The following is a 13,482-nucleotide window of genomic DNA, read 5'->3' as shown; positions in this document are numbered from 1 at the left end:
CGCCGCTCGGCGGACGCACGCCGATCGCGGTAAAAAGACGCGCCCCTTTTAAATTCAAACCGTTACACTGTCCTTTTGAAAGTAAAACTATCGCGAGTTGCTCGCGAGTGGACACTGCGTCTGAGAGTGACTGTCTGAGTCACCAAGAAACAGAATTAATTCTTCAAAAATTATCAATTTCATTTCACCCCCCCGTAGCTAAACCTTCTCTCCCAATTCACCAACTAAATTAACAGATACAAGTTTCAATATCGCAACGCTCTTTAAACGGCCACAGGATTGAACTTCGTTATCCACTCGCCTCGACAAACATTCTCGCGCATCCTTTCGAATAATCCACCAGCAGATTGCGTTTTCCCCGGCCAAGTTTGCCTTCCCGGCAGAAAAACGGTAAGGAAAGGTAAAAGAAAAGAAAATAGAGAAAAGTGCTTAATGACTGGATAAAGAGCGGGATTAACAAGGAAACCAGGGTGGAACAACGAGCCAACAAGGCATCAATGTAAAATAAGCAGTTAATCGGAGGAAAGTGGAAAATTCGAAAAAAGGAAAGTCAGCTTGTAAAGCAAGTCAGTGGCAAATAGACTTAGATAAAGAGCGACAAAAATGGTTTAATTAGACGGCAATCTGTTCAGTTGTAATCACGTGTTCCCAGCTGGGCCACAAATCCTGTCCCTCTTCCCTTCCTTTTCGTTGCGTCTCGTTCCACCGTCCATCTCTTCACGGGGGTCGAACCGTTGCGAATAAAACAGAGACGTACGCGATTGCTACGTCGTTGGAAATGAGGAGAATAAAGAAGGGGAGAGCACGAAATAGAAAAAACGATAGAAGCTACTCCGTAACAAACCGTGAGGGAGAGAGAAGGAACAAAAAGGATCGTGACCAGAATGGACGGAAAAAAGGGACGTAAGAGGCGGGTAAATGGGTAGGAAAAAGGAGAAAAGTAAAGACAAAAAAGAGAAAAGAAACGAGAACGGGTTGAAGCCAATGGAAGCGAGCGGCCGTATCGGAACAATACGAAACGGGACGCTGTTTATGCCTGTTGATATTATCGTGGAGTAGCGCTCGAAGGAGGAGAAAAAAGACGAACGAGAATGGAAAGAAAAGGAATGATGTAGAGGTACATATGAAAAGAGGAGAACCACGGAATAACTAGATTATAGAAAGAATGAAGAAAGAAGAGAGGAACAATAACGTGGAAGAAGGACAGAGATGGTATATAAAGTCCGGAAGGAATTAAATGCCCTCCGGCGTGTCCCTGTCCATTTCCTTTTTTCGGATCCATGGAAAAGAGCGTGATTTAAAGGGTAGATTTTCCGGTTCGAATCGCCTGTGTACGGGTCCGCGGGGACCTCGTGCTCGCGAATTAAAGTCGAAATTGCCGTGGCACACGTATTACGTAGACACACAGAAAGAGAGAAGGAGAGTGAGAGAGAGAAGAAGAGAAGAAGAGATGGCCCGTTTTACTTTTCCGCTCGAACGGTGTCGCACGAGCCCCGAGCTTGAACAGAGGCGGCTTGCTGATCGAAGAAAATCGGTCTCCGAGTCTCTGGGCCGACGTGAGATCTTGATCGCCACACGCGAGGCCACTCTCGGCTGGCTTATTTATTTCTCTCGTAAAACCAGCGTCGTGACGCCGCTTCCGTTTTCGCCGTGCACGAGCCTCACGGCCGATAAAACAGCGGCCGGTCGACATGAAAAATTGGAAGAATGTAACGGCGCATTGTAAAGTCGCTTTATCGAGCTACACTGCGTTTCGTCTTTTTCCGACCGACCATCTTTTTTCTTCCTCCTCTTCCTTCTTCTTCCTTATTTTTCCTTTTGCTCGTTTAACTTTCTTCTTCAAGGCTACATAAAGTTTCTCTGTCGGTGGAACGACGATTAGCCTTTTCCTCCACGTCGCGATAAAGCGTTACGGTTTTTTAAGTGACAGAAAGGGTAAAGAAGGGCATTCCGAGGGCCCGCAGCGCGCCCTTTACGACCTATAAAACGATTTCCCGCTGGAGAAAAGGATTCGTCCGCGTCACGGAAGGATCGCTTTCAGCCCGCTGATTCTACCGATTATACCGTTTCCTTATTCGATTATGTGCCTCTCGGCTGTTAATGGCTTTCGAATGTGCTCTGGATTTTTCTGTGTCTGTCTGAGTGCTTTGTCCGCGTCGATATTCAAATTATCCCTGTCCCAATTGAAATATATATCGCAGATAGGGGGAAGAGGCGAAAAAAAAAAAAGAAGGCCGAACGTTATTATCATTTTAAAGCGTACTTTCGTATTCTGTTTTTTTCTTTTCTCTTCTTTTTGTCTTTTTAATTACCATAAATAATCGTCGAGTTGAAAGCTTGGTGATTTGCATCGTTCAGCCTGGCCAGATCGATTTATTTCGCTGTTTATACGAGGCAGAATAAAGATACAGCGTAGGTTAGAGGCTGTTTCTCCATTAAAGCAAATCGTTTGGCATAGTTACAGCAGCGGGAGAGGGTCAGGAATATTTAGAGGTACTAATAGGTGTTCTGACTGCCATTATCCTACTTCTTCTACTGGTGTTCGTCATTATTCTACTTCTGAATCGACGGCAAAAACTTCAGAGCTCGCCGACCGTACTGAAAAATCCATTTGGATTCGCCATAAACATGAAGGTAAGAGCCCAGGCTCATAAATATGCCAAAACTTTTCTGGGGCGATAAGATGGATTTTAATTTGTCATTAAAAGTCTTTGCAAACTTCGTCATCCTTTAAGTTCACACGAATCAACTTCAACGTATTTTACAAAACCAGCACAAAGAACAATTTATTTAATAACATTTTCTTTTCTTTTCTTTGCTGCAAGTAGAATTTAATATATATATCGAAGAATTTCGTTCTGCGTGTATTCTCGATGGAAAAAAACGAAACACAAACGATTCCAACGATTTTCAGGGACTCCTCCTAAATTTAACTCCCGGTGGAATGCTGGCAGAGACTGCCAATCACGTATCGCCGGACATGCCGGAAGACGGAAGCATGCACGAGTCTTTGACAATGGAACAATTCAATTCACCCCTTGTCAGCCCGCAGTATAAATCTACATACGCGATAGTCGCCACTTCCGGTGAGTTTTTTCAACTCGAAATCCTCTCCGCTCCTTACAAGTGTTCGAAAAGAAAATCATCGAAAGAGTTGCCGTATCTTCTAATTACACCGAGTTACATCGCGAAGTTGCATAATATCAGGAAAAATATAAAGTAAAAATAAGATATTGTTGATAAAAGCTGGACGTATTACGATAAGCGAAATTATTGGTGTAAAACAAACGTGACCGGTTTTTATTCCAAACATTCAGAAAATTCTTTCTTAACGTTGATAACGGTCTGACCTCGTTCCCTGCGATCACTTCGATTGAGTATGCAATATAACTCTGATAATTATACTTTTCTACCTGTATTTTTCTACCATTCGTACCGTAAAATTTTCGCATTTAAGAGTATTTGAAAAAATCACGAATAAACTATGCTGTCGTAAACTTTGCTTTTCTTTTGGTTTCTCGAAAATACAGAATTTTTTAAAAGAAAGGTATGTGTTAGGAGAGGTAGATCTTTTTTTTTTTAGAAGTTTTTTATTTTTCCCGATATTTTACGTGGAAAATCCGACGAGAAGATAATAAAAATCAATTTCTTTTGAAGAATCCCCGAAAGACCTGAAGGATGTGAACGTCTCAGAGGAGAACGTTCGACTCGATACGAGACCAGAATCGACCATAGGGCCACCGAGTTGCTCCTCGTCGCCGACCAACTCTCCTGCCCGGCATTCTCAACACTACAGGACTCTTCAAAGTTACACCAGTCCAACTGCGAAACTCAATATCGCGGCCACGTCTAATCACCAGCGGGACGTCGATCAGATTCACTCGAAACGCTGGCACACAGCACCTAAAGAGAAACACAAGGTACATATAGGTCCGCGAGAGATTCTCTACCCAATCTCTGTCTATCTGGTGAAATTGATTAATTGATTTTTAGCTTGGTCAAATATAGATAAAATCAATACCAAAGCTTCGCTACCTTTAATACGAATGATATGACACATAAGAGCCAATATGACCCACTTTTTAGATGTATTAAACTTCCAAAACTGGATAGCCACTATTTGCAATTCATCTCGCACGAAAGTTCATTTAGAATATTATGTTTTTTAAATTAACGTCGTCAATTTTCTTTCGTCTTCGTAAAATCAAAGTATGTGTCACTTTTCATTCGTTTAAGCTCAAACTAGTCCACCCCAACTTTCCACTCGAAGACTGTGCAATAAATAAAAACGCTCGAAAATACTCTCGCAAGAGTTGCAACAATGTTGACGTCCGTTGTGTTGCATCCACAGATACCCGCACCTGTCGTCAGCTGGAACATCGCACCCAGCATGAACAAACCTTACAAGTGCAAGGAGATAGAGCCCACAAATATACCGCGACAGTGCCTACGTACCACGGAGAAACTTGGCTCGAGGAACATCGGCGAGGTACTGCGATAAGAGTGATTGGGAAACGATGCTAAACGTGCACGTGCTCAAAGAACGTTATCTCGTGCACGCGTTTCGTTTCGCGCGTAACTAATTGGAAAACACGGACGATGACGTATGGTGATTCTCGTTGTCTTTTTTTTTTCGAGTTGCGTTAACCTTCGACACCGCTGGTTACGACTATTTACGTAATGACAGCGTCGATAACTACACTGCATAATAAATGAGGATTTTTGAAACGAAACTTTGCCAGTGTATTCTACAGTTAAAAATGAGACGATTATGTCGTATGAATGTAGGTTCGCAGATGCTTCGTTAAAAAGTTACGATAGAAATAAAAAGTGTGGGGCGAACACCTTTGTTGACGTAATATCGAATTAATTGTGAGTTAAATGTGATTACAACTTTGTGCAATTTTGGCAGAGCAATGTTCATCGGATAAACGTGATTTAGTGATTTATATGAACAGAAAATATAAATATCTGTTGTCTATCCTTGCCTCGAGAGAATTTCTCAAAAATGAGATTGTTTTCGCACGTAACTTTCATCTGCTGTATCTTTGCAACGAAACGTTATTAGACCACCTTGTATATGACATTTTCTTCTCAATTTTTCGCGACAATAACGCTGGCAAAATTTGAACGCGATAACTTCTGAAAAAAGAAATTGAATATTTAACGTCGATTAGTAATGTTTGACTTCGTCTTCGTGATACAATCGCAAACGATCAATAAGCTGAACGGTACGAGCGGGCATGTAACATGGTTTCTATTACAACTCGACAATACACCGTAATACATTCGCCTACAAACTACAGGGAAACTTTGCTTGGCGGAACATCGAAGAGGAACGACAACGAAGCGCTAGAGATAATGCACTTACTGTGTACATTATGCGCGGTACAAGATGTGTACACGTACGCAGATTTCCGTATCGATATACTTCCGGGATTCATTGGTTTGCACGTACATTAACGACGATAGCAAGCCAAAGACTCTGAGGAGTGTTGTCGTGCACCCCTCTTCGGCGATTAATGCGCAAACTGCGCGGCTAAGTACACGACTTACGTTGTAACGGGGAACGTTAACCAAATTTAAGCCGATTAATTATCGAATTTGCATACTTCGGTAGGTCTTTGATATGTAGATGAGGATGAAATTGAAATTTAAATGATACCGCGAACCCGAAATGCCGTGCAAGATTTATCGGTCCTTTATATTTCCATGAAAAATTAGAAGCAAGCTCCACGCGACATTCTTTTCCCTGTCTATATTCTACCAAAATTAACCCTTTGCCTTGTAACAACGAATCACACTCGTAACACTGATTATAGTCAAGGTATGACAAGACGAGAATTATATTTGCAATAAATTTGTACTTTAACACTCTCTTTACCTTCAATTTAAGTCTGACGATCCTTCGATAAAATTTGCCAATATTAATTAGAAAAAAAGATTATCTTTTACAAAATTAGCAAAATTGTCCATTAATCTTGCCCATTTTTTCCACCGAAACTCGTTAACACTAGCAACTCCTTCATTCAACACTGTACCAAGAAATCTAAATTTTCAAAATTCAAAAATCTTCCAAAAATTTGCTACAGCACTGTGTCAAAGAAAAACTAGATCACTCGTAGAAACCGAACGTTGCCCCAAAAGAAAAATTCCCACTCGAACATCCACCGTAGCGCGAGACCAGAATTCATCGCGAACGACTTGCTAGGAAGAACTCGACCCGATCGATATAGCAAACTTTTACCGCGATAAATCCTCTTTTGTTGTTTCACAGGCGATAGTGTGCGAGGCGGTCGGATTAGAGGACGTGGTGGCAGATGCCTCAAGATTGGTTGTCGCTCGAGTACCCGTTTCCACCAGCGACATCCGGTCAGGCAGCACAGCCGATCAAATGAGAGAAGTCCGATTTCTGTCGAGCCTGTCCGATCCGAACGTGGCTAGGATCCTGGGAGTGTGCACCGTGGAACCAGTCCCATGGACGATCATCGAGTACACGGAACTCGGTGATCTCGCCCATTATCTTCAGTACAGTGTGCCACTTACGGGAACGCTTAGGCCAAGCTGCAATTTGAAAGCCCTTAGGTGAGATCCCGCTATTCACCGCTGGGGATCCTAAAACGATATACAGATACACAAGCGAGACCACACTGGTTAAATCCGTGGAGCATGCAGACCAGGTCTTACGAGCGTTGCGAAATGAAATCTCGATGGTACCGATCACTGTAATAATTCCTCGATGAATATATTCACTTGTCGCTACGTCTCTTTTATACACCGGTACGATTCCGGCTCGGTTCGGTTGTAACGCACGCGGTTCATCTTAATGGCACTTCCGCGTTATACAGCTTCCGATTATATACGATTACGGGATTACGTGGATTACCCTTGTTATCGTTGTTGTGTGCGAAATGTTGCGCAGAGTCTCGCGTGGATAATTAACACGTTCCGTGTCGCGGAATTGTGGAACGGGGATAAAGCGTGAAATGTTGAATTGGAGAAAAAGGAAGTGCGGAACGAAGGTAAAGCGTGAAATATTGAATTGGAGAAAAATATCTGTAGCGTTGAATTTTTCAAAATTTCATCTCCTTTCGTGTTCGATATCCTTTTTCGTTCAACGAAAGTTTCACTTGTGAAAATTGTCGTTACCACCTTTTTGGTACGCGTGACACGGAACGTGTTAATTCCATAAATTCGTGCCAAGAGTGGAAAATATTTCGATAAGAAAGTAAAGAAGTTTCATAACTCTGACGATTCTACCGAAAAAGTGAGATAAAATTCTGGACCAAATTTCGTTAGACGACAACATTCAGGCCTGAACTTACGGGACGGCATATCATTCCTGCAAACGCGGGGAAAAAGTAAATATTCTCGCGCAGAATTATGCTTGATTAATTATCCAGCAAATGGATAAGAAGATAAACGAGCGAAACTCGAGTCTCCGGGAATGTTTTGAAGGGGACGCGATCACAGATAGAGAGGATTCGTTTATACGTATAAATAAAGTTGTTCCAGTGGACGGACAACGAACGACTCCATCAGTTAACGTCCACGGCTTTGAAAGTGGAGTTTCGCGTTTCTTGCCCACAGTCAAAGCTGCTTGCTGTACATGGGGACTCAGATAGCATCGGGCATGAGGTTCCTCGAGTCGAAGAATCTGGTGCACAAGGACCTGGCAGCCAGAAACTGTCTAGTGGGCCGCTCTTACACCGTGAAAGTGACCGACATAGCGATGTGCAGTGACCTTTACAAGAAGGATTACAATGACATACGAGGCAGACCGCCGGCGCCAATCAGATGGCTGCCGTGGGAAAGCATTCTGCTGGTAGGCCTGAATGATTTTGTGTATCTGCTAGTTTAACGAGCACGTTCCAGATCGATCCTTAGATGGAGAGCTGTACGAATGAACTTGCGTTTCGATTCTAGGACAGGTACACTTGCTCGAGTAGCGTCTGGTCGTTCGCCGTCACTCTGTGGGAAGTGATGAGCCTGGCTAGGGAGAAACCTTTTCAACATCTCACCAACGATCAAGTGATACAGAACGCTGAGCACATGTACTACGGGGCAGAGTTACAGGTAATTTTTCGTGCAGTGTTGTTAAGTTTTTGGACATTTGGTGAACGTGAAGCATAATCGAACTTATGGAACTCTGTTGAGATCTATTGAAATCTGCTGAATTCTATTAAAATCTACTCAAATCTATTGAAATCTGGTGAATTCGATTAAAATCTGCTGTACTCTACTGGTATCTATTGAAATCTTTTGAAATTTAAGGAAATCTGCTAAAATCTACTGAAATCTATTGAAATGAAATGATAAAAAAAAAAAAAGAATTATTCTAAAATTAATCTAAAAATTATCACAACTACATTTTCACTAATACGTGACGCTAACTTTGACGAGGAAATGTCACTTAAATCACACAATACTCTCTACACGAACAAACTGAGCGTCCTGATACTTAAGCAAAAAGAAGTACTCAATTTTGAAATTTTTCTCTCTACTATCCCTTTACATTAACGAATTTACCACGTTCGTTTTAGGTATACCTCCCGAAGCCCACGATGTGTCCCGAGGAAGTCTACAGGATGATGTGCTCCTGCTGGCGCAGGGACGAGACCTCGAGACCGACGTTCAAAGACATTTACACGTTCCTGAAAAACCTGATCGCAGACTATCGACCCGGTGCATAAGAAAGAACGATCCCAGTTAACTGTGATACAAAAACGGACGAACGAATGACGGAAAAACTGCGTCGGACGAAGTCGGGTCCGTCGTCGAGTCGACACACTCGCCGGAAGTGTACAATCGTTAGTTTCTAGTGCATGCCGTGGGGACGAGCCGCGTCGTATCTCGAGTTTAATTCGATCGTAGAGAGAGGATCGAAGGGAGAAATTTCGCCGTTCTGCACGTTCTCTCTACGAAAAAAACAAAAAAAAAAAAACAAAAACCGAGGAAAGCGAAGCCTTGAAACTTCTTCTCTTCTCGATCTCTCGATCTCTGACTTGTGTCGTTCAGGCAAAAGGAAAAGGAAAAAGAAAAGAAGATTGATCTGGCGAAGATTTTGCCTGGTCACTCGACGAAGACGTCGCCTCGAATATTTTCTAGTCAGCTCGGTCCTTCAATTCCTACGAAAGTGCTATGTTATATCGTCTACAGTATTCTGGACACTAAACGATTCGCGTGTACCACGATGCTGAAGCACCGATAAGTCTATCCACTTGTACATACGAGACTAGTTACTGACGCTAGGTAAACGCTGGGAATTTTCGCGGCAGCGGGTGCTTTTCAATGAAACTTCGATCGTGTCTCTTCGAATAAATACCATCTTACCGTTACTACAAACTAACCGACTAAATAAATCAATCTCAACGATTCCTATAATTTCTAAACACGTACCTTGCGATAAAATTGTAACTCGTTCTAAAAATAATTTCGCACATCGACGGTTTTCTATCTGTGTCAATCGCCGTGACGAAAAAAGAATCATCTTCGAAAGGACACGCCGATCTCATCAACTGCCCGGAAACTCTCGACTTACTTGTACATTCGAAAGCCCGTCGTACGTAGCAAAGTACTTATATCGTTCCATTGTATTCCTTTCCGTTCGAAAGAGAGACCTCACACACATCTTTAGCGGGCGTAGCATTCGAGAAAAAAAACCTGACCTAAGTCTGTTCTTCGCGAGAACGTAAAACGCATAATCATCACACGCTCCTTCCTTTGATTTATCATTAAAGGCAGAGAGGACGAATCCACCACACACACACACACACACACACGTGGAGAGAGTCATAGCAAACAGCATAAAAAAACAAACGATCATGCTGTCGCACACCGGCTTCGAGATGGAATCGATCCTTCAAATTCTAGACTCTCCTGTAAACAAACTCGCCTCTAACGTGCTCGACGTTCCGCGAGTCGATCGGAATCGCGAATCCAGAACGTTTGAACGCGACCAAAAGATGCAGTCAATATGTCGACGATGATCCATAGACGGTGGGGAAGTTTAACGACGGTGTGAGAAGAGGAAGAGGATGAAACACACGGGATAAAGAGAAATATTATCGTTTCGAGAGAGTTGACAAGTCGCGAGGAAAATAAGCGTATGTCGACGATGATCCATAGACGGTGGGGAAGTTTAACGACGGTGTGAGAAGAGGAAGAGGATAAAACACACGGGATAAAGAGAAATATTATCGTTTCGAGAGAGTTGACAAGTCGCGAGGAAAATAAGCATATCACACAGTTCGCTGTTGGTAAAGTGCCAAACGGAGTGAAGCGTTCAAACGTTCCCCTCTGCACGCACCTTTCTGTAATTCTTAAGATGGATTCAAGTATACGTTGAAATGATTAACAATAAAGTACTGAGTGTTCCTTTCTGATTCTCGCTGTTCCTTATTTTTGTCTTTCTTTTCTGGTGTTAATGAGATAGCTGATAAGCGACCAGGTTTGAATTATGCTGGAGATATTGAAAGGAGGATATCGTTGTTTGAATAATGTTTGAAAAAAAGGAGAAACAGGTTGTTTGATGGACAATTAAACTGTCACACGATTGATACCTCCTGTGGATATACGGTTACTGTCGAAAATATTAGGTCGGTGTATAAGTTTGCACTTATGGTGATTTATTTTTTGGGTTGATGGTTATTCGTCACTTCTTGTACTTTATACTGTAATGCTAATTAGTCTCAATTATGTCCAATTTATGTGTTGCACAAATTAATTTTTTGAATAATGTTAAGGTTACTTATATTTTAAATATTATGAATATTTTTGGGAGTAACTGTGCATACCTATGAACATCGAGACAATTGTTGAGAATAATAGTAACACGAGAGTATTCCATATGTGACATAATAGTCGATAAAAAAGATTGAGAAGAAATCGATCATTTCCCAGTCAATTCTTAAGAGTGAACGTTTACCAAGTTTACAGAGATATTAAGTCCTTTTTTAACGTGACAATTTAAAGTGATTCACAATTTTCTAAGACAGTTATCTCCAGAGTAAGCAAGTGGAATACTGTGAAAATTAAAATAAAAAAGAAGGTTACTTAAACAAGGTAACAAGCATGCAATCAAAGAAAATTCCCCTATTATCTCTCAATTAAACTCAAGAACACTTCCACGACCAGCATAAACAGTTATCCCCGTCGATCTCAACTAGTAAACTCATTATTTCCTCCGCACTTTCCTCAGAAACGTTTTTTCCTTGAAGTCAAAGGACAAGGAGTCGTTGAAATTAGCTCACCAAACACGCTGGCGTGTCGCGGAATATCCGTTACTGGAAAGTTCCTCGCCACCTCACCAGCAAAATGGAATAATATCGCGAAACAACAACCTCAACGAAGATAAAGATACATGTCATTAAATCTGGCAGTTTATCTTAGAGAAAATATTTGTTTCCCGTGGGTAAGTGGATAAGATAACCGTTGTGCAAATCGTTTCAGTGCAATTTTCACAGAACAACACACAGAAAAAGAAGCAAGCATTGTCAAGTGTTCGATGAGTGCTGTTTCGATAAACGGAAGTGTATACTTCCATGAAAGATCACTTAAGACGTCCCAAGTCGAGTCAACGAATGGTCCAAGTCACTTAAAGCTCGCGTATCTCGACGTGGTAACGTCCACTTTTCGATAGCAAAGTGGTGTCTTCGTAGCGACCGCACCGAAAAAAGCTACCGTATTTTCCATATCTAAAAAGGATAACGGAACAATCGTTCCTTGACCAGGTATGACCGACTCCTCGAGGTGGTTCCATTAGACGAGGGCAGGTGGGGCGAAGGGAAGAGGCAACTCTCATAAATCACCGGCAAACCTTTTATCGGCACAATTCGGGTAACGTTGCGCCGCGTCGAGACGTGGCTCGTTAATCTTTCCCCGGCGAAGTGCATGGATCCGCCGGCTCGATCATAGGCGACGCGCTCGGAAAATTGATGGCGATTTGATGGCGGGAAAAAAACAGATAGGAGACACGTTCGTCTCGATCTGGCTTCAACGCTTTCGATCATTCCGACGAAAATTTCGCTGCAATGAAATTGTCTAACGACACGTTGCGATACTATACACCAAAATAAGAAAAAGTAACGTAAAGGAAATGAAATGATTTAGGTAGAATCGTGAGATTGGAAGAATCGCTAGGAACATTGCAATTTGTCGTTTTAAATATCTGCAATTGTTATTGTAGACTGAAAACAGATAAAAGCAAAAACTTGTTGATTTAGCTTTCAACGCTTTGGATCGTTTCAACGAAAATTTCACTGTGATAAAATTGCCAAGAAAACACATTGCTATGCTATATATCAAAGTTTCGAAAAAGATATAGAATCTGAAGGAAATAAGATAAGAAAAATGATTTACAATCCCCGGGTACCAAGAATCGCTGAGAGGATCCGCGATTTGTCGTCCCGGTGAAGATAATGAAATGCACGGCGCGCGCGCGCTAGTGTGTGCGTGCCGCGTAACGATGGTCGCTTGCGTTTATATAATGCCAGAGAGCCGGGAAAGTGAGACCATTGAAACGTCGACTGTCAAAGAGACACGCGTACCTCAACGACGCATCAACGACAACATGAAGAAGCACTGCCTGTTTGTTCTTCTCGTCGCCCTCGTCGCAACCCTTCTACACACCGCTGGTAAGAAACGGGAGATCTAACGACGATCTTCGATCCATTCGGTTGCTAATGCAGTAACATGTGGTATTTGAAATTTGAGTATTTGGGAAATGTCGTGTTTGAAATTTGAGTGTCTGGAAAATGTGAGATTTCGATATTTGAATGTTTTAAAAAATTTATAGAAAATTTTCATACAATAGTAATGCATGTGCATCATTTTCATTCACCGTTTAACCCTTTCGTGACGCACTAATTTTCTTTTAGAGTTCATTATTTATCTGAAGCCCATCGCGTCTGTAACTGAACATTTGTAACGAATTAATACTTCTTCGAGTGCCCAAATAAGGCATGTCTGTCCCACTAGTCAACGAAAGGGTAAAACGAAATAGCATCGAAATACTTCTAAATTCGTATACTTCACATATCGCTTCTTAATTCCTATATCAGTAAATACATTCATTTAGAAAAAAGTAAGAACGACCTTCGAGTCTCAGAGACGTCTCCACTTTATAGGTAAATTTCGTCCGATTCATCGCGCATTCTCTCACCAGATGATACCATAAAAAATCAAGGTGATTCACTTTTCAAGGTAGACGTATTTTCGCCGGATCAAAACATTGAAATTTTGAACAGAAAGAAAAAGCAATACGAACGATAACAATCTCGCGATCCTGAAAAATAAAAAAATCATATTCCACCAAACTTTCATTTTTTTTTTTTTTCAAACACTTTATTCTCTCGTATATCAGAAACGCGATCTTTGTCGTTCGACGTTTAACTTCGATTACGGACTTTACGACGAGGCGGCATGCAAAAATCGCAAATAGCCGCATGCTTCCCTTTGATCGTTCCAAGAACGAATGGCCTT

General features: G+C 41.8%; 2 protein-coding genes across 2 annotated transcripts in view; both read left to right on the top strand.

The window, feature by feature from the left end:
- Positions 1-8,693, top strand: part of LOC108573692 (discoidin domain-containing receptor 2-like) — a 78,263-nt gene extending 69,570 nt beyond the window's left edge. The window contains exons 9-16 of the mRNA XM_017936170.1: positions 2,459-2,634; positions 2,915-3,086; positions 3,658-3,920; positions 4,352-4,489; positions 6,278-6,585; positions 7,591-7,825; positions 7,927-8,076; positions 8,544-8,693. Coding sequence (XP_017791659.1) covers positions 2,459-2,634; positions 2,915-3,086; positions 3,658-3,920; positions 4,352-4,489; positions 6,278-6,585; positions 7,591-7,825; positions 7,927-8,076; positions 8,544-8,693 — 1,592 coding nt within the window. The remainder of the gene's footprint in view (positions 1-2,458; positions 2,635-2,914; positions 3,087-3,657; positions 3,921-4,351; positions 4,490-6,277; positions 6,586-7,590; positions 7,826-7,926; positions 8,077-8,543) is intronic.
- A 3,762-nt stretch (positions 8,694-12,455) lies between these two features.
- Positions 12,456-13,482, top strand: part of LOC108573694 — a 3,429-nt gene continuing 2,402 nt past the window's right edge. The window contains exon 1 of the mRNA XM_017936172.1: positions 12,456-12,635. Coding sequence (XP_017791661.1) covers positions 12,467-12,635 — 169 coding nt within the window. The 5' untranslated portion in view covers positions 12,456-12,466. The remainder of the gene's footprint in view (positions 12,636-13,482) is intronic.

The sequence above is a fragment of the Habropoda laboriosa genome, unplaced genomic scaffold (assembly GCF_001263275.1).
Source record: "Habropoda laboriosa isolate 0110345459 unplaced genomic scaffold, ASM126327v1 scaffold151, whole genome shotgun sequence".
Lineage (NCBI taxonomy): Eukaryota > Metazoa > Arthropoda > Insecta > Hymenoptera > Apidae > Habropoda > Habropoda laboriosa.
Note: the sequence above shows the minus strand (reverse complement) of the source record. Positions and strands in the feature narration are given on the sequence as shown.